The following is a 23,992-nucleotide window of genomic DNA, read 5'->3' on the forward strand; positions in this document are numbered from 1 at the left end:
CAATACTCCACAGTCAAAACCAAGCCCTGTATCTGGAAAATATAACGATTTGAAAGGATAAAAAAGGCACAAATCTCTCATCCGACATAAGACACACTGTCCTCGATTTTTAAAATAAGTATTAGCTATATTTGTATATCTACCAAACGCATTATACCACAGTTTGCCCCAGAAAGTAATGATCGGCTGTGACCAGCAAGGACAAGCATCTTTGGTTCAAGACAGTTTTAAAAGCACTAATCCTAGACAGAAAAAAGTAATATTAGACCTCTTTATATGAGCCCCATGGGCTACAGGGAGTAATGAACAGCACCGGTGCTACACAACTGGATAAGCATTGGCATGAGATGGCATCAGCAGCACTGACCCTGGACAATAAAGAGAAAAGTTGGCCACAGACAGTAATAATCAACATTCGCCACAGACAGTAATAATCAACATTGGCTGCAGGCAGTAATAATCAACATTGGCCACAGACAGTAATAATCAACATTGACCACAGACTGCAATGAGCAGCACTGTCCTCGGGCAGCGATAGGTTGCACTGATACCCAGCAGTACTGGCTCAGAATAGAGCCGTAAATGCCTCAAGAGTGTTGAGCAGCATTGATGGGCCTTATAAGGCTCTTATCATGGCCGACTGTGCCTTCCTGAGGGTTTGGGCACCTCATCAAGCCTCCACCGCAGGTGTGCTCCTCGGCTTCAGTGAGACTCGCACCAGCTACGCTCTCTCACCGTCAGTGATTTTCAGGGGTGACATGGGGATTTGGGCGCCATCTTCAGGGACGCGCTGGCGCTGCTCTGCATTACTGTGGCCTCGGCCATTGCAGTGACTTAGCCCCTGGGCTGACTCCTCCACAAGGGGAAATGGAGAGACAGGACCATCGCTGCTACTTTTGCACACTATGGGGATCATTAGGATGGCGGGCAGACTTTGTCCGCCCGCCACCCTAACGGAGAACGGGACCGCACGCCATAAGGGCGGGGGTCCCGTAGGGGGAATTAGGATGTGCCCGCCACTGTAGCGGGCACGTCCTCCATGTTTTGCACTGTAGTGGGCGGTGCACTCTGCACCGCCCGCCACAATGCAAAACACTTGTGAACGCATTTGCATGTGCAAAGGGGCAGTCACTGCGCGGTGCCTGCCGCTTTGCATATGCAAATGTGGGGGGGTACCATAGGTACCCCCCCTGTCCTCCCCCTAAACTGGCATCATCTGGGGGCCCCGCAGGGGGCAGCCGCAGCAAACACCGCCTGCCTTTCCGTGTCGGCATTGCCGCCGTGGAAAGGCACCTATATGTGGCCATTGGACACCGCCACCATATTATTCGCGACCGCGGCAGTAAATCGGTGGACGGTCTTTCTGTCCGCCGCGCTCCCGCCTGCCATCCTGATACGGCGGGGGGAATCCAGGCATAGGTGTCGGGCGGATTGCCTCCGCCAGGCCGGAGGAAGCAATCCGCCCGACATCATAATGGACCCCTAGGTTGTCCACGGAGCAAAATTTATTTAATTTGCATTTCTGCCTGCAGCTGGGTACTTTCTTACCCCGCCTCTACAAACCAAAGGCTGGGTGCATTTAGGCACAGAGCCTTCCCCCCTTCATCGATACTGTCAACGCAAGACCCTGATGAACATTCCCACTAGATGTTCGACAGGATCCCGGAGTGAGATGAATGTGTGGCACTGGCAAATGTTCCCCACCAGAGGTCCTGGCTTTGCATCCTTCAAGGCAGCCTGCTGCAGATTTACCGATCACTAAAGTACAATACAATTGTTAATTTCCATCCCAAAGGTCAGTTTTTGAATGAACATGAATATAGTGTAGTTTCCATAGAAAACTTCTCTGCCATGTTTCCCTGCTTCTGGGATCCTGGCTGTGTCTTTACTGTTTCAGTGACGAGACTGAATGTGGCGTATGAAGGTAAGATCTAAGGTACTATAGCTCTCACCAGCATCATATCACCGGACCATGGAGAGTAGAATGGCTGCCGCCAAAGAGGAGTCTGCAACACGGCCAGTCCAAACCAATGAAAGGTTTAGCTCTTGAATGTCTTCAGGAAATGTACTCCACTCTTTATTGGCCAGATGTACAAACACATTTTTCCATAGACACAGAATGGGTGAAACCCTTTGATACATCTGGCCCTGAAACTCTAAATCCAGCCCTCCTGCCTTAGCCTTGCCTGTTTCCTAGGGCAGCCACTCAGATGGGAGTTTGGGTGATATTGTCAGACTGCCACTTCCGTAAGCTCACTGTGTGTCTGATTAATTGAGAGTTGGTGTGGCATGGCTACCGGTAGTGAACAAAGCACGGCTACCGGAAGTGGAGGGCCTCCTGGCATAGATAATTGACGAAAAGCAGATAAGGCAGCGCGTCCATAAACACGCGGTACACCTGGTATGCATCATAGATGGATAATAAAGCTCGGCTCAGTGAAGTGGTCGCCCAATGGCAAATGAATGATGGAGGGAACCGAAAAAGGGAGATGAGTCCATACAGGCGGATTGTGAAAGGACCAGAACTGAATGATACCTAACAAGAGGTGTAGAGTTGGTAATGAACTTTTAAATTGATATGACTTAAAGCTACCACTATGAATGTGCATCACCAAGTGAATTAATGAATAATCGCTTGCATATAAAAGCAGCTGATAAACTGTGGCCTTTATCCTTTCAAATAAATGTGTGTGGTCGAAATACTGGGATTAAATGTGGTAGGTGAGTTTGGATATGATGATTATGGGGCGGGGCAATCTTCTGCCAATCACAGTGGGCTATAGCATTCTGCACACCCAAGTTGATATTTCTGGGGCGTGGCTCTTTACTTAACACCTTAGATGCGCGAAAACATCCCTCCCCAGTGCTGCGCTGTCTATTGGAACTAGAGCTGAATGGACGTCCAATGGTCGTGCGCAGCACTGGGGAGGTAGTGCTGCCGTCGGCCAACGCCCCGACGCAGCACTTAAGAGGTTATGATAAAAAAGAGTGGGAGATGCTGGATCTGGTCACCAGAGGGAGATCCTTCAGTGAAACCTCGGCCACAGCTCTGTCGTGGGCTGCGTGGCTTCGGCTCTGATTTCAGCTAAAGAGGTTGCAGGAGGGGTCCCTTGTATGAGAGGTCAGCCTAAAGCAGGGGTCTCCAATCTTTTCTGTAATAAAAGCTACTTATTTTCAATGAAAATCATCCGAGCTAACAAATTGAATTAGTTAATAGTTACATATCAAACCAGATTACATTAGTGGATACCATGCACAAGATTACCAGCAAAGCTCGCCATAGTGCATCATGGGTAATAACAACTATAGCGGTGATGCCTCTGGCACCAGGGAAACAACATTAGTTGTAGGTTTCCCCAACACCGCGTTGTTTATCACTCAAATATCAGCTTTAAATATGTACTGGAAATTCAAGCTTTTTTCTCCAAACATCAGCTTATGAGTTCTGAAAATACCCACGTAATACCTTCTATGGCCAAGTAATACCTTCTGTCAACTTTATCCTATAATTTTAACCTGTTGGTGTTATTGTTTCTGAAGGGAATGTGTTTATTTCTGTCATCGCCAAGGCTCCTATGGGACAATGAGTTATACAAATAATAAATAACACAACATCTGGACTTTGGTGGCAGGCATTGGGCAAAGAAACCCCTCGTGGGCCAGGCAAAGGAGCCCAATTTTTGAGTCCACCTGCCTGGTTTGTAAATGTTTCATGAATTTTTCTTTTTTCATTTATCTAAATATTTATTTTTGGGGATATTTGGAACACACTGTCGAGCCACTTCTTGGTACTTTAGAGTACTGTACATATCAAGTCAGATGAAATTATTAAGAGTAAGGGAAGTACTAGGAGTCCCTGTGAATGTGAGGCCCTGTGCCTGTCTGGTGTTCCACCCATACTACCCTAGGGGCTAGATCTTAGTGACAGGTTAGTCTAAATGAGTCAGTTTCCAAGAGTAAATGTTTATAAAAATGGCCTACAGCCACTGGTTTGCACCGCATCTTGGGGAACTTTCTTAACAAGCCTGGTTATCACAATTATTCTGTTGTACCGGCGCCACCAGCACATTTCCTGTGATGTCATACCACAGGTTCCGCCAGCTGATGACATTGCCATTTAAGTGCTTGTTATTCATAAAAGCCTGGTGTATATCTGCGGGTGACAAAACATAATCCCACACATGCACATTATCAATTTCACCCGCTAAAGACTGGTTTATGTCAAAGCTTCCTCCGAACGAGTCCTGCTCTTGGCCAAGAATACATTTTAGAGGACCCCGAATGGTGTAGCCTTTTTTATTGACTTTCCTGGCAAGTGGCTTTCCATTGAGAAACATCTGGACCACCCCTGTGAATGAATCCCAAGTGCCACATATGTGGTGGCTTCTGTCCAATGCGGGGCTTGTAGCTCTGAAGATTGTGTCCGCGCCACCCACAATGACCGAAAATGGATTTTCCTTAGAATTCCTGTTAAAAAGTAGAATATTGTTGTCTTGAGTAGGGCTGTTGCAAGAAAGGTAGCTGTAATCCTGCGTTAGCTCTGTGACTGTACGTAGGCAGGCGGTAAAACCTTTCAGCGAGGTCACGTGTTGTTTCAGTGTCACGTAGTTGGTGGAAGATCGACTTGCGAAAAGAAATACCTGGCCATCCATGTCTGTAACAAAAGAAAAGAGGCATGAAGAATGTATGGTTCTTTGGAAGAGGGATGATGGTATGGAAGTATGGGAGTCATTTGATCAAATACATTTCTTAATGAGTTTATGTATGTATCAATTTATTTGTCCAGTATTATATGTATGTATACATTTATTTATGCATATATTCTATGTGTATTGATTGATTTAATTGATAACACTTTAACCATAAATGTATTTATGCTCGAATTCATTTATCCAATTATTATATGTTCATATATCTTTTTATTTATTCTATATTTTTTGTGTCTTGGATCACTGCAATGTGTCACATTCTGACACTTAAGGCCCTATTATGATGTCAGACGGACCGTACACTGACAGGCTCTCAGTGGCGGTGCGACTGCCGACAGGCCTTTAGTCTGACCGCCGACAAGCCTTTGGTCCGACCGCAGCATTTCAATGCAGGTTGTCAGACCCTAAGCGGTCGGGGGAAGACCGCCGCTTCTGGCAGGATCATCTGATCCTGACAGGGTGGCGGTTGGAATCACAATCCCGAATGGAGGCGGTGCTGAGGCAGGCAACGCCGTCAGGATTTCAATATCCCTTTCCGACAGCCTTTTCATGTTGGGAAAACCGCCATGAAAAGATGAAAAGGCTGTTGGAAAAGGATTTTGGTGGCTCAAACAGGGTCCCCGGCCATCGCTGGCTTCTGTAAAGTGGCCCTGGGGGCACATGTAGTGCCCGCACGCACCTCCATGCACCATGCACCACATGGTGCATGGCACACGGTGCACGGGTGTGCACGAAGTGCTCTTTAACTCTGTGGCTTGTGCTGCCGCTCTTTTCCTGGGCCACAACTCAAGCCGCCGTGTAAAGGAGCACTTTCCGACTGTCAGCCCAGCGGTTGCATCCTAATGTGGCGGTCAGACCGCTGACTGTGTGTCAGATGGACTCCTGACCACTGCGATAGCAGTCGGCGGTCCGACTGACCGCCATCATGATAAGGCCCTTAATACCGAGGTGGCTAACAGGAGGAACAGTGTGGGTGGTATCCAAGATGGAAGAGGGAATGGAAACATGCACCCATTTGAATAAAAAAAGCAGGTTTCATTTCAGATACTTCAAAGACCTCTAGGTAAATGAACAACAAAGCAGTGTGATGGAATATAGTAAATTTACACAGTTGCAGCCGACTAAAGCCCTGATCACAAGCGAGGGAGAACATTGGTGCGGTATTTGCCGGGTCTTCTAGGCACATCATTTTCCAAGTTCAAACTCAAAACTTTGGGCGACAGAAGCATCATTTGGTACCTCTGGCACCACATTCTACATGTCCAGGTGAAAACCGGGGATTTCTCTCATTAAATGTCAGAGAGATTGACCACTTGAGACTGTATGGGGGAAATCATTTATTGCACCTATAAAATGCCAGGTGAGGTCAACTTTTCATTCCTTCGAATTCGCATCTCTACACAAACAGAGGATTGCACAGAGATCAAAATGAACAGGCTCGCTTTTAATACACATAGATTCTGAGATGGCGGAAGAAAGAGAAAGCTGTCACTCCCTACACATTGTTTTTTAACTCATCACTTTTGCCTACAATGCATTCCTATAAAATTCCAATAATGCCAAAGAGAGCCCAAATCTGAAGACCCTGAGAGATAAAAAAAAAGAAGTCATTACATTATGAGAAATACTATCTATTGGACAACAACCTTTAATTTAAAATGTGTTGTTGTGTTAACATTTGTAATAACGTAATATTCATGAGCTAAAAAAACACACTCCTTATTGATCCAATCCTATACAATTTAATTTGTGTCACTAAATCAGCAGCACAGATACCATTAACTTGTGGCCTGTGTTGATTCACAGATTAAGGGCAACAGCAATGCGTGTTTGTAGGAAACTAGATCATTTTACTAGGATAGGTCGGTTACAATCTTGACATGAGCAGTAACTGAACCCCAAACATTTTGACTGACATCTATGATGAATCCCAAGGTCTCCTAGTGTAGCCTGTCTCTTAAAACGAGACTTTCTTGGGTACATGTGAAATAACAAACCGACGAGGCAGTACAGCTAAGAAACACATAACTTAGAATTTGATAAACAAGTAGTGGTGTAGACAAAAAATATAGATGTAAAAATAGAGATTTGCATAAATATCGAGGTAAAAATATCGAGGGTCAGAAATATCAACAGAAAAAATATTGTGGTCTAGTATATCGATTTTAGGTAAGTAATATCGATGTAAAAAATATCAAACTGTTAAATATCATTTGTTAAAATATAGCTGTTAAAAATATCGATTTTCAATTAATGTTATGTATTTTAGTATATAGATTTTATATGTATGTGATGTTTGTTTTTTGTATAAGAATTATCTGTATTTTTATTATATGTGTTAAAATTTTAATAGTTAATGATTTCTTTTTAATTGAATTTTGCGTTTTTAGTTCCGTAGCGAGTTGTGGGGTTATAGGTGAATAGGGTGGGAAGTAATTTAATTATATACATTTTATTGATTATTTATAGTAGTTATTAATTATTTTTTTATTGATTTTTGCGTTATTAGTTCCATAGCAGGTTGTGGGTTTATAGGGGAATAGGGTGGGAAGTAATTTAATCATATATATTTGATTGATTATTTATAGTAGTTGTTAAATTCATTTAAATTGAATTTTGCGTTTTTAGTTCCATAGCGGGTTTCGGGTTAATAGGGAATAGGGTGGGTAGAAATTTAATTATATAACATGTATTGAATAATTTGTATTTATTTATATTTGTATAATTGTGGTGTTTAAGTGTTAAATGGGTAAATTAATGTATTAATAATTGTTTGACAATTAGTCGTTAATTAATTTAAATGATTTAATTCATAATTAATTATGGTAATTGTGTAATTAATTTTAGGTGTGTGTTGTGGTGTTTATAGTTGTAAATGGTGGGAAGTGATTTAGTTTTTATTTATGAATTATTATTAATTTGTTATTTTTTTAAATCAAATTATTAGTCATTATTAATAGTAATTCTGTAGTTAATTCAGGTGTGTGATGTGGATATTATAGTGTTAAAGAATGTGTAATTAATGAATAATAAATATATATTTTTAATTATGATAGATTTTAAATGTATTTTTTAAATATGTTAATTATGGAAATACATTTTATTAAAAATGTTGATGCCTTTTTTTATTGGTGTGCTGTTATAGGGTTGGAAATAAAATAAATACATTTATGTTTTAAATAATTTGTTTGTTTGTGAATAGTAGTTTCTTTTAAATAAATATTGTTTGTAAATGTATTTATTATTTTTTAATATCATATTTGTAGGTTTTTATTATATGTAATTAACATTATATGTGTTCTTTTTATATGTTTAATATATTTATTGGTATATTTTTAAAATAGTTTATTTGTTTATAAGAATATGTATATTTTTTTCATTGTTGAAATGTTATTAGTAATTTTTGTTTTTCTGCTATCCAATACTTTCCCTACAGTTGCACTCACTGGAGTGGAAATAGTATATTTTACCCCTCCACTATCCAGCACTTTCCTTACTGTTTCACTTACTGGAGTGGGAATAGTAATGTTTACCCTTTCGCTATCCAGCACTTTCCCTTCTGTTTCACTGACTAGAGTGGGAATAGTAATGTTCACCCTTCCACTATTCAGCACTTTCCCTACTGATGCACTCACTGGAGTGGGCATAGTATATTTTACCCATCTGCTATCCAATACTTTCTCTACTGTTGCACTCACTGGAGTGGGAATAGTAATTTTTACCCCTCCGCTATCCAATATTTTCCCTACTGTTGCACTCACTAGAGTGGGAATAGTATTTTTTCCCCTCTGCTATCTAATCATTTTCCTACTGTTGCACTCACTGGAGTGGTAATAGTAGGTTCCCCCCGCTACCCAATACTTTCCCTACTGTTGCACTTTTTGAAGTGGAAATAGTAATTTTTACCTTTCCGCTATCCAGCACTGTCCCTACTGTTGCACTCACTGGAGTGGGAATAGTAATTTTTACACCTCCGCTATCCAACATTTTCTCTACTGTTGTATTTATTGTGTTGTGAAATGTACGTTTTATTTTTGTTTGAATAGTTTCATGTTTTAATTAATTCTGAATGTTTTTTACTTATTGATAAATGTATATATTTTTCCTTGAGCTAATTTAAAAGGTTAAAAATTAAATAAAGATAATAGTTTATTTTTTAAAGTAAATACATGTATATGCATAAATTATTATGTTTGTGTTTATTTTTTTTTAAATTAGATTAATTTTTTATATTTAGTTAAAATGTATAATAAATGTAATTTATTTTGTTGAAGATAATATTAATATTTTATATTTCTAATATGTATTTTATTTCAATTATATTTTTTAATCGATATTGTTTACATCTATATTTTTAACTTCGATATTTTCGATTCAATATTTTTGTACGTACTGTTTAAGTGTAGAGATTCGATATTTTTACTATCTACATTTTTACTTTAATATTTTTATTATCGCTATTTTTACTATCGATATTCTATCAGTGAACCACAAGTATGAAATCAATAAAATGCTTACAATGGCACAAATGAAGAAAATAAGATAAATAGATTAGACCCATAGCAAGAACAAAAAGTGCTCAATTGAAAACAAACAAGAAGAAACAAGTTACTTACCTGTAACTTTAGTTCTCCAGTATTGGTAACTTTCATCGATTCCCATTGCTTGTATCATTCCCCGTCGTCGGAATGGGAGCCTCGGTAATAATATATATATATATATACCTAGGTAAATACACCCTAATAGGTGTAAAAAGGTAAAAAATTAGGCCTAGGCCTCATTATCTTTTGCAGCCTATTGGTGTCATTATGTAAAAAGACCCAAAGTCCCCTTAGCAACCAATCAGATCAGCCTCACCCTGTAGAACCTTCCTGAGAAAGCTCAGAGCCTCAGATTTTCGTAGCCGTTGCTTTGCCACATAATCACCTAGCCCTAAAGTGAGCTTTCCCAGGGGAGGCGGGTGGGCGCATGGGAATCTATGAAAGTTACCAATACTGGAGAACTAAAGTTACAGGTAAGTAACTTGTTTCTTACTCCAGTATTGGAACTTTCATAGATTCCCATTGCTTGTATCAGAGTAGATAGCAGTTAGCATACCTCAAACATTTTGTGCACAGTACATAGTCATTATAAACTAATGACATCACAGATTATAACAACTATAAAGCAGTAACAAAGCATAATAAACGAAATGTTTGAAAAAACAGGAGGAGGGAAGAGAGGAAAGCTCACCTCTTATTGGAAGAGATTTCTCAGGACTGCCTGTCCTACAGCCGAATCCTCCTTTGCAGCCGCCTCCAGGCAGTAATGTCTCGTGAAGGAGTGCGTACTGCTCCAGGTGGCTGCTCTGCAAATGTCCTTTATGGATACTCCAGCAAACAGCGCCGTCGATGCTGAGATCGACCTTGTGGAATGTGCTTTCACCTGTCCTTGTAAAGGTTTGCCTGCCGCCTGGTGGCAGAACCGGATCGCACTAGTTATCCATCTAGATATCCCTTGTTTTGACAAAGGAAATCCTTTCCTTGGGGCTCCGAAAGCCACAAACAGTTGGGGTGTCTTTCGAAATCCAGCTGTGCGTTGTAGATAGAATTTCAAACATCTCTGAACGTCCAGAGAATGAAGTGTCCTCTCAGCCTGGGTTGAAGGTCGAGGAAAAAAAGATTTTAAAACCACTGGCTCGTTAAGATGAAAGTCTGTCGGTACCTTCGGAATGAACTTGGGGTTCATCCGCAGGATCACTGTATCATTCTTGAACTGTAAGAAGGGTTCTTTGATGGTTAAAGCCTGAAGCTCTCCTACTCTCCTTGCAGAGGTGAGTGCCAAAAGAAGCGCCACTTTCCATGATAGGAACTTCAGGTCCGCTTTATGTACTGGCTCAAATGGCGGTCTCATCAGCTGAGCCAGGACCACATTCAAGTGCCACACCGGAGGTGGGGGCCTAACTGGCGGGAAAACTCTAAACAGTCCTTTCAGGAATTGTTTGATTACTCTCGCTGACAATAGAGAGGGGCCTGATCTTGTTCTCCTATACCTGGAAATAGCTGCCAAGTGGACCTTGATAGAAGCATGAGCCAGACCTGCTTGTGCCAACGAAAGAATATATGGTAAGAGTTGATGCGGAGCTGATGAGAAAGGATGTACTTTTTCCCTCTGACACCACAAATGGAACCTCTTCCATTTCGCTCTATATGTCTTATTAGTGCTAGGGGCTCGTGCCTGTGCCAAGATGGTCCTGCATTCTTTTGGGATGTTCAAATCCTTAAACTCTCTGTATTCAGGAGCCAAGCCGCCAACTGAAGCGAGCTCGGGTTCGGGTGAAGAACTTGGCCGTTGTACATTGACAGAAGTGTCAGTTTGGGTTGCAGATGAATGGGTGGTGCCTCTGATAGAAGAAGCAACTCCGTGTACCAAAACTGGCGAGCCCAGGCAGGCGCTATTAGTATCATCCTGCACCTGTCCATCTTGAGTTTCTTGAGGACTCGAGGAATATGGGGAAATGGCGGAAAGGCGTAAACAAACGCGCCTGACCAGGACATCGAAAGGGCATTCCCCAGTGACCCTCGATGGTGTTCCCTGCTTGCGTAACACCGGCATTTCTTGTTCCCCGGTGTTGCAAACAGGTCGATCGCCGGGGTCCCCCAACGGGAGAAGATGTCCTTGATCACTGCGTCCTCCAATTCCCACTCGTGCGAGACTGCTCTCAGGCGGCTTAGCGTATCCGCCTTCGTGTTGCATACTCCTGGAAGGTGTTCTGCTACGAGTGTGATGTTCTGCGCTATCGCCCACTCCCACAGTATTTGGGCTTCCTGTGAAAGCAGTGGCGATCTTGTGCCTCCCTGCTTGTTGACGTAATGCATTGCGGTGGTATTGTCCGTCCGCACCAAGATTGCTGAATCTGTAATCCTTGGGAGGAAAGCCAACATTGCCAGACGAATAGCTCTTAGCTCCAGAACGTTGATATGTAGACGACGTTCTTCCGGAGTCCAGTGACCACTGACCTGGAGGTCTTGCATGACCGCTCCCCAACCGTGCAGAGAAGCGTCCGTGGTAATGACCTGAGGAGCCCCTGCAGCCTTGAAACTGAGTCCCACAGTGAGGTGAGATCTTTTCATCCACCATGAAACCGACCGTTTCATTCGCTGGGTTATCGTCACCCTGTCGTCGAACGAACCTTCCACCTGTCTCCACTGAAGGTCCAGCTCCTCCTGCAGGGGGCGCATTCGCAGCCTGCAATGCGGAATCAATTGAATACAGGATGAAATCGACCCTAGAAGAGATTTGTACATCCTGACTGTCATCCAACTTCTCTTTTGGCAACGGGTGGCTGACGATATGAGTTTCATCTGTCTCTCTTCCGATGGGAAGGCTTTGCACTCCTGAGTATTGAGTATCGCTCCCAAGAACTTCACCGTACTTGCAGGCTGAAGAACTGATTTTTCCTTGTTGAGTTGTAAACCCAGATGAATAAAGAGGTTCAAGCATGTGTCCACTGCCTTCGATGCCTCTTGCAAGCTTGGGGCCTTCAGCAGCCAGTCGTCTAAGTACGGGAATACTTCCAGCGACTGTCTCCTCAGAAATGCTGCTACCGGTGCCAGCACCTTTGTGAATATCCGAGGAGCGGACTTTAATCCAAATGGGAGCACCATGAACTGGAAGTGACTCTTGCCTACTGTAAAGCGAAGGAAACATCTGTGAGCTGGATGGATCGGGATATGAAAATAGGCATCTTCCAGGTCTAATGTTGCCATGTAGTCGCCTGGGTTCAAGAGGCGCAATATGTCCTGGAGTGAAATCATCCGAAACGACAGTTTCGTGAGATAGGTGTTGAGCTCCCTCAAGTCCAGGATAGGACGCCACTTTTGTTTTGTTTTGCGGATCAGAAAAAATCTTGAATAGAAACCTTCTCCCCTTTGTGATAGGGGAACACGCTGGATCGCCCCTTTTTGAAGCATTTGTTGAGCTTCCTCTTGAAGAAGGTTCAGATGTTTCGAAGTAGTGGCGTGGGGAGCTCTTGTAGGTGGAAAGTCCTGGAATTCTAGAGTATGCCCATTTCGGATGATGTTTAATACCCACTGATCCGATGTAATCTCTTCCCAGCTGCTCAGATGTTGTGATATCCTGCCGCCCACTGGAGATCCCAGAAGCGGAGGAACAGTTGGCAGAGTCAGGAGGCCGCTATTGACGCTTGCCAGCGTCCTTGCCCTGACGCCCCTGTCGTCCACAAGCGTTTTGACGAGAGAAAGACTGGGATTGCGACTGCCGCTGATAGTATTGATTGCCGTACTGGGGCCTGTAAGACTGCGACTGTTGTGAATATCGCTGTTGCTGATAACCTCCTCTAGGTGAAGAGAAACCTCTTCCTCGTGCTCCACGGAACTGTGTCTTCCTATATTGCAGGTTCCCCAGAGCCCTTGCTGTCTCTGTGTCCTTCTTTATACCCTGTAGGGTCTCGTCGACATGTTTCCCAAACAACATGTCCCCGTCAAAGGGCAAATCCAAAATCCTATTCTGGACCTCTGGCCGGAAGTATGTAGCTCTCAGCCATCCTTGTCGCCGAAGAACCGCTGCACTGCCTAGGGCACGGAAAGAGATGGTGGCGATGTCCATTGCGCAGTCAATCATCTCCGAAGAGGAACGTTGTCCCTCCTCCAGAAGTTTCTGTGCTTCCGCTTTCTGGTCATCCCCTAGCAGATTCACATAATGTGCCACATCACTCCACATCTGGCGGTCGTACCTTGCTAGGATCGCCAAGGCATTCGCCGCTCTGACCAGCAAGCTAGCCATCGACGAAAAACGCTTCCCAGCGTTGTCCAACCTTCTACCCTCCTTATCTGGCGGAGTCGTGAGGGTGGCCGAAGGATTCCGCGATTTCTTCTGTGCCGCTTGCGATATGACCGAGTCAGGTCTAGGTTGTCCAATCAAACAGGCGGGACTGTCATCCGGAGCTTTATATTTTTTCTCCAAGCGCGGAAGAGTTGGAATGACCGTCGCTGGGGTCTGCATCACTTTCTTCCCTTCCTCCCATATGTGCTCTACAATGGGAATCGAGCGCACGGCCTTACGGTATGCCTCCTTAAAATCGTACAAGAAACAATCCGTTGATGTTGTAGGCATCGCTAACTTAAAGCGCGCTGTGGCTCTTTCCATCAGGCTGAAGAAACCTCCTACATCAGCCGGAGGCGAGTCGACCGGGTCTGGCACTGGTGAAGCCGGATCCGGAGCTATATATTGGTTCCATTCACTCTCCTGGTCTTGATCTTGGTTTTGCCCCGTTTCATCCTCATCCGAGGTATCCACTTGGACTTGCCGAGGATATTCCCTCTCATGTTCTTCCTGTGCAGGCCGTACTGACTGTGGTGCCACCACCTGCGGTTGAACCTGTGCTTGACCTTCCACAGGTTGCGACCCTTTCTTGCTCCTATACTCCTCCAGCATTGCCCTTAAGTCTGTCAAAAGACTCATAGGCATCGTTACCATGCCCTGCTGTGGTTGGGTATCTTGGTATGCAACCTGTCTTTCTGGCCGCTGTTCCTTTTGATAATAATAATCCTCATCCAAATCCGAATCATGGTATTTCAGATTCAATTGAGATGGACTGTAAGCATCCCCATACATCTCATTTTCCTCTTCTGAGTAGTCATCTTCATCCAACAAAAGGGGTGGAGGTAGTGACGGCACCTTCCTTGGAGAAGTCATATCTGGGGTTATGCTCCTCCTTCTGCTGTTTTCTGGCGCTCCTGTCGTCAACGGCGTTGAAAACAAATCCACCGTTTCCTTATTCTGAATCGTCGTCGACGGGACCGTCGACGAGAGTCCCTTCACCGTCGACGGCATCGTCGACGGAACCATCATCGTCGTTGGGTCCATCGTCGACGGGATCGTCGACGGAGCTGTCATCGTCGACGGGTCCATCGTCGACGGGCTCGTCGACGGAGCTGTCGTCGTCAACGGGCTCGTCGTCCTCGTCGACGGGATCGTCGTCATCGAGATTGCCACAGTCGACGGAATAGTCATCGTCGACGGGATGGTCTTCGTCGACGTGGTGGTAACCGTCGACGTGGTCATCGTCGACGACGCCGTCGTCGATCCAGTCTTCGTCGACGGAATCGTTATCGAGGTCCTCGTCGACGCTCTCGTCGTCGTCCTCGTCGTCGCTGGATGGCTCGTCGACGACTGAGGAGATAAAATCACCTCAGATACTTTAGAGTCCTTCTTGACCCCTGTAGAGGCCTCTACAGTCGGTTTTTTGACGGACTTGGCTACTTTAACCTGGTGGGAAGGCCCAGCCGAGCTCTCATCCAGTTTAGCCTTTTGCACCTGCAGTGCCTGCCTTTCCCTCTCCTTTACACTCACGTGAGGAGATTCGATAGGCCCTGGCTTGCCAGACCTATCAGAGGTCCCACGCACAGCCTTTAAGGGGGGTTCAGTTGAAGTGTCCACAGACGATCCGCCCCTCTTCAATGAAGTCTTTGAAGATGTCGATCTGGCATCTTCCTCATCACCAGAAATTACTTCATCCCTCCTTTCCAACTTCCTGAGCCACAGAAGCAGCCGTCCTTCACGATCACGGAGGGTTTTAACAGACATTCTCCTGCATATACTACATTTATCAACTTTATGGTCTGGGTATAGGCAGTAAATACAGTCTTGATGTTGATCCTCTGTATAAAGTCGTTTTTTGCCACAAGTGGCACAAGACCTGAAAAGGCTTTTCTTTTCCTTATCAGCCATGACAAAGCTGAAAGAAATCCTGAAAGAAAACTGTTTAAACAGTACCTCAAATTGAAGTTAGAGCAGAGCTCTAAGGAGACTCCCTGTCACCAACGAAGCGGTAGAAAATCTGAAGCTCTGAGCTTTCTCAGGAAGGTTCTACAGGGTGAGGCTGATCTGATTGGTTGCTAAGGGGACTTTGGGTCTTTTTACATAATGACACCAATAGGCTGCAAAAGATAATGAGGCCTAGGCCTAATTTTTTACCTTTTTACACCTATTAGGGTGTATTTACCTAGGTATATATATATATATATATATTATTACCGAGGCTCCCATTCCGACGACGGGGAATGATACAAGCAATGGGAATCTATGAAAGTTCCAATACTGGAGTAATAGGAAAATCCAATATTAGTTTATCAGGTGCAGGTGATTAGAAGTCAACATCCTTTGCCACCTATTTATGATGGACCCCATACAGGTAATTCTTGGTGGTCCATCTTGGTCAAACAATTCATCTGTAATCTCCCAAAAATATGGAGGTGGAAAATCTTGAGAGAGGCTTCGACTGAAACTGTAGCTATAATGGCTTAATGTGGTCTTGCATTAACTTCCTACCTGCAATAGAGTCAAAAAGGAAAAAAAAACACTAAACTGATTACACCTAAAATGCATTTGTTGTGGATAAAGCGGCCAACTTTGCCCTGTCTTTTACAAATTACAATAAAGTCAAAACATTTTTATAAGTTCTGACACCTTTTCAGACATCAAAAGATTACAAACGTCTGACTGGTTCCAAAGATACCAGCCGGTTCAAGTTGCAACAGGAATCCTCATAAATCCAGATCAGAACCACAGCAAAATGTCAAGTTCCAACTGGTTCCTGAGATTTCTCATCAGCACCAGCACTATATGTCTGCAGCACCTCATACACTTCCTATGCACAGGGGAGAGATTTAACCTCTTGCATGCTCATGACGAGCTGAGCTCGTCATGAGCCACGATGCTCCGGTGCTCATGACGAGGTCAGCTCGTCATGGCCCATGGAACGCTCAGGTGCGGGGAGAATTCCCCTGCTGTGCTGAACGTCCCACGGAGCCAATTCACCTGTGACGAGCTGAGCTCGTCATGAGCACATCAGCACTGTAGCTCATGACGAGCTCAGCTCGTCATGAGCATGCGGGCGCTGTGCGCGCCCAGCACAGCGGGGGAATAACCCCCGCAGCGAAGGGGTTAAGAAAGAGAGACAGAGAAACTTCTAATTATAACTAGTTAACATGTTTCGTCCTGGCAGGCCACCACATTTTCTAAGGGCCTTCTTCACTCTCAGCTACTGGAAAGTGATTCAACAGGTAGAAGATGGCTTCACTGTAGGACCATGATGACCCCTGTTTCCTTGGTGGGGGGGCATAAAGAGGCTAGAACAGGTACTCCTTTTTAGCAGTTTTCCAGTCCCAGAGTCTCGAGGTAGAGCTGTAACAACTCCCTTTGTGGCCTCGGTAATGCCCTTGGGAATTCTTCCGGAGTTCTTCCATTCCCGTTAGCTCTTCTCAATTGCAGTTAATTTCCTCTGGAAGTCCATCCTGCAGGATGGTGTCAAAAGAGAAACTTCAATCAGCTAAGCTTGCATTTCTAATACTGTGTATTGATGCAGTTTTAAAAAAGGAAAAGAGACACACCCAGGATGTTAAGTGGGTGGTACGGAAGTAGCCACCAAAGGCTCCACTGACCTGCCCTTTCTCCTCTCCATTGACCTTCCCGATCCCCCATCACTGACCCACATTTTCTTCTCTCGCGTCCACTGACCTGCATCTTCAAAAAGTCCTTCTGTAACCTGAACCCCCTTCCCTCCTTTGGTATCCCTCACCATCTCCCATCGACTGACGTACTGTCTCCACTCACCTGCCACACTGTTATGAAATGGCCTACACCCGTGCGACAACAACAAGTGGTGGATGGAATATGGGCAATCGGACAGGCCCAATCCCAGTCCATTGTTTTTCATCCACCATGCCACCTCCATTTGTACCCAGCAATATGTAAATCAGTCTTGATCCTGCCCCAATAAGAACAGCCCAGCTCCAAGAGAGGAGTACCAAAAGGAGGTGAAATGTCTACCCAATGTAGTTGTACTCCAGGGTGATAGGTAGGACAGCTTAGAGGCTTTAGATCAAGAATTGTGCACCTTTCAGTAACAGCCCACAAACCTCCACCGCTGCACCTTCATTGTTTCAACAATACTTACTTGTGCCTTCGGAAACAGCTCCCATGATGCTGAGAAGGAACAGAAAGGTCAGCCTCATTTTTCCCCACAGTTCTGAAACGTAAAATGTTTAACTAGTTAGCACTTTGCATTCTGTAGGTCATTGTTTTCAAATCTAAAAAGATGAAGGTGCTGGCCATGCAAGATTTCCGGAATTTCTACTTTCGATAAATGTGAACACAATGAACTCTACATGGAAGTCGTGAATAATTAGAGATTATTATGAAAATCAGGAGTGGCTCTGGTCCGTGGGAACCATCTTAAACAACCCTCTTTAACCGAAAGAGAGTTGTATTTACTATATGCTCTAGCGCCATCCCGAACCTACTTGAGCAAGGGTCTCAAATTAGCATGAAACAGACGTTTATAAATCTCGGTGCGATGGGGTCATTCATGCAATACACAACCATAGCCATTTAATAAACACTGCCCTGAAGAAGCCTATGTGTTGGGCGAAACGCGTTGGCTGCATTTGTCTGTCTGCCTAAAGAAGAAAGAAAAGAATAAAAAAGAAAAATTCAAGCACAAACTGACTTGTTTTATACTTCAGCAAATAATTTGAATACTAAAAAGGCTCGCAAAGGTCCAGATATTGAGAATCTGGCCCTTTGCGAGCGCTATTTTTGCATTTGGGATTCATCATCCCAAATGCAAAAATCGCATTTTTAGAAATTGCAAATTTGCGAATAATTGCATTTAAGAAATCTCAAATAGAGATTCCTTAAATGCAATTCATGAAGCATTTAAAAATTGCGAATTCGCAATCTGGGGCCGCTATTTACCGCGAACTCTGACTTCGTGGTAAATAGCGAAAACTTAGAAAAATGCACTTTCGTGCATTTTTCTAAGTTGAATGTTACACACACACATGTCCTTTGGACATGTGTGTGCGCAACACCAGTGTACATGAGCATTTCAGGGGTGCTACAGGGTGTCCTTTGGACACCCTGGCACCCTTGAAATCGCTTCCTTATTTGCGATTCGCTAATTGCTAATCACAAATAAGGAATGACTCCCCATTCATTCCTATGGGCATAGGAATGAATAGGAAAGCCATTCCTTATTTGCGATTCGCAATTAGCGAATCGCAAATAAGGAGGCAGTAGAAATCGCTATAATTATTGCGATTTCTACATGAATCCCGTTTTGCGAGTCTTTAATAGCGATTCCTTAATAATCGCTATTAAGGACTCGCAAAACAGGACTTTGATTAATCTGGGGGTAAATATATAAATTTATACTTGTGGGTCAGATTTTAGGATTTTGCTGTACTTGAGATGTCAGCAATACTAATGTGTGGCTGTTTTTGTGATTACCGTTTACATTGATCCTGCGCTGGATATTTGAGTTTCGTGCTGAGCTCTCTACTCGTTTTTTGGATTGTCTATACTTATTTTTCCAGTTCTTCTGAATTCTGGATACACAATATTATCCTTTTTCCCATGGAAGTCATTTCTTCTTCTTTTTTCCTTCACCCCTCTTGGTCTTTATATACAACTGCTCGCGATTGCATTACACCTTAGGGTGTTTAAGGACGTTGAGATCCTACTTTTCTCCTCAACATTATTCTAGTTAAGGTCTAACCTGTTTGGCTTTCACTACATTGGTGTCTATGATGGGTTTTTCATGTGGTGTTCTTTCTCTCACGCATTCAGTTGGTGAGGGTCTTATTTGTGGTATTTGTATCCATTAGTAATTTGTGCATTTGTCTGTTGTAGCCCTGATGAAGTCTGAGGGTATATGCCTGTAGACGAAACACGTGTTGGCTCAATTTGTGGCTACCTGTGATGTTGAAGGAGTGAAGCACATTGTATTTGGATATTTATGAAAATTGAATAAACCACCATGAAAACGGACTAAGAAGACTACGGGTTGGACTAATTACGTTTTTTATGTGAATGTGGCGTAGGACTTTGTTATCTGTTTTCATTACTTAGTGCCGCTGGAAAGGAATTTCACTATAGCAGCTCAGCACTTATCGTTACGCCATACTCCGCACCAATGCACTGCACTTTGAGATTTCACATGTACCACTAGTGCACTGCAGTTAGAGGTGCTACAGGTGCCAATGCGCACTGCACTCTGATCTGTCACATGTACAACCAGTGGACTGCAGTCAGATGTTATAGGCACCACCGTGCAGTGATATTCTGCTTTTATAAACGTCACAAACACCAACAACCTGCTATAATGTGAAGAATCACAAATTCTAAAACAATGCCCTTCTATCGCAAATGTCATAAGGAGACATGACAAGATGGCTGACGGATTAAACGCTCTCTGCTGGCACCTGCTTTACGTGTTTGGGAAACCTTGGGCAATATGTAGGCCTCTTGAGTTACATGGTATGCACGGAAGGCCCAGACAGCAGTTACTCGTAATGCATGGAAGCCGTGGGTAACAAGCAGGTCCCCTGCATCACGTGTAAATCATGCTATGCCTTGGGTAGGAAGTAGGTCCGCTGTGCTACCTACAATGAATGGAAACCATATGCTGTTTGTAGCTGCTCAGTGCTACAAGGAGTGCATGGGAAGTCTCTTCATAGTTTGGAATGAAAGAGGGGCCACAGACTGCATTCATTTCTATCTATACCATGGAATGTATCGGAAGAGGGGAAGTATGGGGCCCTGGGGTACACGGGGCACAAACGCTGTGAAAGTACTTGGGTCTCTTGTGATAAACGGAATGAAAGTAAGGCCCCTGAACAGCGCGCAGGACCCTTGAGCCACGACAGCCATGGAAGCAAAAACCTGCAAACACTAAGGGGGTCATAACGATGGCTGGTGGACCCGAGTCCGCCCGCCATTGTTGCGGTGTTCAGAACCGCCCGCCAGACATGCGGCGCTCCCACCACTGCAATTAGGATGCACCCGCCATACTGGCAGGCGCATCCAGGTCCTTTAACATTGAGGAAAATGGCATGTACTGCATTTCCCTGCACTACGTGGCAGACATCACGCGGTGTCTGCCAATTGGTGCATGGAAATACACGTGGGTACCATGGGTACCCCCCAGGACATCTGCCCAACACAGAGGGGGCCCTCAATGGGCCACCGAATCCAGCCCCATCCTGTCTTTTGGCGGTGGGATGACCGCAGCGAAAAGACAGGCGGAAAGGGATATCGTAATCCCTACGGCAGTGACTGCAAAGCACCGCCGCAATGCTGCCCTGTGTTTTAATTCCACAATGCAGGCGGAATAGAACCGCCTTGCGGAACCGCGGCAGATGGACTTTCCATCCGCCGCGGACAGATTGGGATTCCCACCTCCATCCTAATTCGGCGGTGGGAATTTCCTGTGTGATGGTGGAAGGACCGCCACCGCTGGCCCGGCGGTGGCAGTCCTTCCGCCATTCTAATGACCCTGTAAATGAATTCATCCAGTTCATCCATAGTAATCAATTTTATTCCAAAGCTTTTTCTATGATTTCCAAATTTACACAGAGGAGGCATGATTTCACACTATCACTACTACAGAAATGCCCGTCCAGACTTTATTCTGCAGCCTGTCAGAATTCACGTTATTTCCTGAGTATGCACCTAATGCATTTTGGGCAAAAAATCCCTTCGTTAGGGGTCTGTAATATAAGAGAGGCCCATCAATAACCACAAACAGTTACATAAAGCATGGCATAAATAATCCATTGAATTAAATTGAACATACTGGCCATACAGTGTAGGCATAGAAACCACCACCAACATGTTACGAAGTAGAACACAGCTAAGCCCATGCTCTGTTTGAATCAACAATTATTAGGCAAATGCAAAATGATATCCGATGATAAACATGGGTCCTATTACTTTCTAAATAAAATGTACCTCGCGCTTAACTAACCCTGTGAACACATCAGATTTCCATCAATCAATGACCTCACGTGCTTAGGAGTTGTTATCACTCTCTCCACCGTGACTGGCAACATGACCTCATCTCTATTTGTGTTTTTTTTTTGCTTCCATGGCTGTCGCGGCTTGAGTCTGGGGTGTGACTATACACCACAAGGTGAGGTAAACAAACCCCGGCCCCAGAGAGCGACTATTAGCAGCATTGCACACACAGCTCAGTTGAAATGTTAGCTCGGCCCCCGCGAACCAGATAAGCATAAAACAAGAAGAAGGGGCTATGAAGAGCAGCGCAGCGGCGCGCCAGCGAGGCACTTAGGGGCCAATTTACAAGCCCCTTGCGCCACCACTGCGTCTCTTTTTTTGACGCAACGACAGAGCAAACAATGCGCCCTATTTACAACGTGATGCATCTAGGGAGATGCGTCAGGTTGTAAAGCCCTGCGTCACATTATACCTGCCTCTGGTTTAATGCATGCAGGGGAGCGTTCCCACGCAGGAAAGCCTCATAAAAGTGACGCAGTGAAGTCTACAAGATTTCACTGCATCACTTTTAGGACGCCACTGCGTCAAAACCTCACGCCTGCTTGACGCAGGCGTAAGGAGTGACGCAGTGTAGTGGAAATAGGCCACAAATGGCAGCGCTGCAGTTGCGTCGTGCTTGCGACAAGACTCCAGCAATGCGTGAATTTTGCCCTAACAGATGTGTTCGAATTTCTGACGCATCTGTCAATCCTTTCACCATGGTGCGCCGTATTATAAATACGGCGCATCCATGGTGGCGCAAGCATTTTTTAGGGTGGCGCAAGGACAGTGATGCATCTCTATAGATGCGTCGCTTGTAAATCTGCCCCTTACTGTTGCCATTCACTACGACTTATCATCCATGATCCAGTAGGAAAGCTCTCCCTTCGGTAAAATGAGCCCCTCAGCGTCTGTGACTGGAAGCGGAGAGGCCGCATGCGCAAGCTAATCTGCCCCATAGGTCTGTGCCCAATTAAGCAAGTAATCACTGCACGTGGGACGATGCGATTTTTCTTTTTAACACTAAAATCCACCCACGCAACGAAAAAACATAAACCTAACTGGACCTCCTGCCCTGCGGCTCATTCTGGCGATGCAGCTCGAGGTGGTGCAGCTGCTGCAATTCTTTCTGTCAGTTGCATTTGTTGCAGAAGATGCCTGTAAAGTGTGGCTGGGTAGGAACCGATTATGAAAAGCAAACGCCGCTACATTGGCGGCAGCGCGGTCTGTGGGAGTGGGGGTACGTGAAAGCAGGGTAGGATAGAGGCTGGGGAGGGGGTGGAACAAATGGAGTGGGAGGTTGAAAATGCAAGCGAGCTGCGTGGAAAGGACGAAAGAAAAAGGAGTGATTGAAACAAAACCTATGGCCACTTGGGAAAGCATCCATGTAGCAGGGCCAGTCGCCAGGGAGGGAACAAAACAGCCACTAGGGGGTACAAATGGACACTATTCACTAACGTAAGCAATGCAATTTGTAAAGGCAGACCAAGCAACCAATCAAAAAGTGGTGGCCATGTATGGACGTCTACAAACTTCACAGAGGAAATCCGGCATGCTCCGCAGAGCAGCGCATGCGCGCTGACTCTAGGCTTGACCTAAAAAATGAAAAGTGCGAACTACTTAGAATCGAAGCTGGAGCCTGTCTGTCTCTCACACTTGCTAAGCCAGCACCCCGAGTTGCCCCCCAAAGGCCATGAACAAGAACTTCAGGGTCACTCATACATGACACCAAGACGCTTCTCACATAGGATCACGGCAAGTACAACGCTACATAGTAAGCGCTACCCCAGGGCGCAGCGTGCCACCCTCTCACTTATACTCCTTGGAACACCACAAGGAAGTAGGAAGCGCTATGTAAACCCTACTGCTAGGGAAGACATCGTGATTGGGCGGCTGATGTATGAAAACTTACATGTCAGCTGCGAAGCAAAGGTCTTCAAAAGCCCACTTTCAGTCAGTTGACGAAAGCACAGCAGCAGCACATGCTTTATAGCCCCCCATGTGAGATGCACCTGACATATCAACCAATCCGATTCGCCCAAGTCTCAGAGGCGGAGGGCCATATATTTCGCAATCCAGCTCTTAAACATCAAAGGGAAGGAAGTTATAGATACATCAATTCATTTTATAAATAGGAGCGACCTGGCACCATATTGCAGCTGCCAGTACCTCCAATAAAAAACTAATAATAAGGATGTAGAAAAGGTGTGGCAGGATGAGACAGAGGAACAAAGATAGAACGTGCGGGGGAAGAAAACGATGAAAAGAATAACTGGGACGAGGGTTGTGAGAGCAACCTGGGGGGATTAAATTACAAAAAAGTACAGATTTGTTTAAAAAAAGGCCTAAAAAAATACCTGAAGGAAGGAGAGCATGAGGGAAGCAATACACAAGCTTGGTGCTGGCAACTTGGAGGTGTGTGGACATTGGGGTGAACCAGCACA

The 23,992-nt window shown here is 44.7% G+C and overlaps 1 protein-coding gene across 1 annotated transcript; it reads right to left on the reverse strand.

Annotated features, from left to right (window-relative positions):
* Positions 1 to 210: 210 nt before the first annotated feature.
* LOC147673412 (mucosal pentraxin-like) lies at positions 211 to 23,588 on the reverse strand. The gene is made up of 4 exons (XM_086947281.1): positions 23,461 to 23,588; positions 17,668 to 17,739; positions 1,481 to 4,654; positions 211 to 903 (listed from the first exon to the last, which is right to left on the reverse strand). Exons 2-3 carry the CDS (start codon positions 17,723 to 17,725, stop codon positions 4,017 to 4,019), a joined length of 696 nt encoding a protein of 231 aa, XP_086803407.1. The 5' UTR covers positions 17,726 to 17,739; positions 23,461 to 23,588; the 3' UTR covers positions 211 to 903; positions 1,481 to 4,016.
* Between the last annotated feature and the right edge of the window lie 404 nt (positions 23,589 to 23,992).

The sequence above is a fragment of the Lissotriton vulgaris genome, chromosome 12 (assembly GCF_964263255.1).
Source record: "Lissotriton vulgaris chromosome 12, aLisVul1.2, whole genome shotgun sequence".
NCBI lineage: Eukaryota > Metazoa > Chordata > Amphibia > Caudata > Salamandridae > Lissotriton > Lissotriton vulgaris.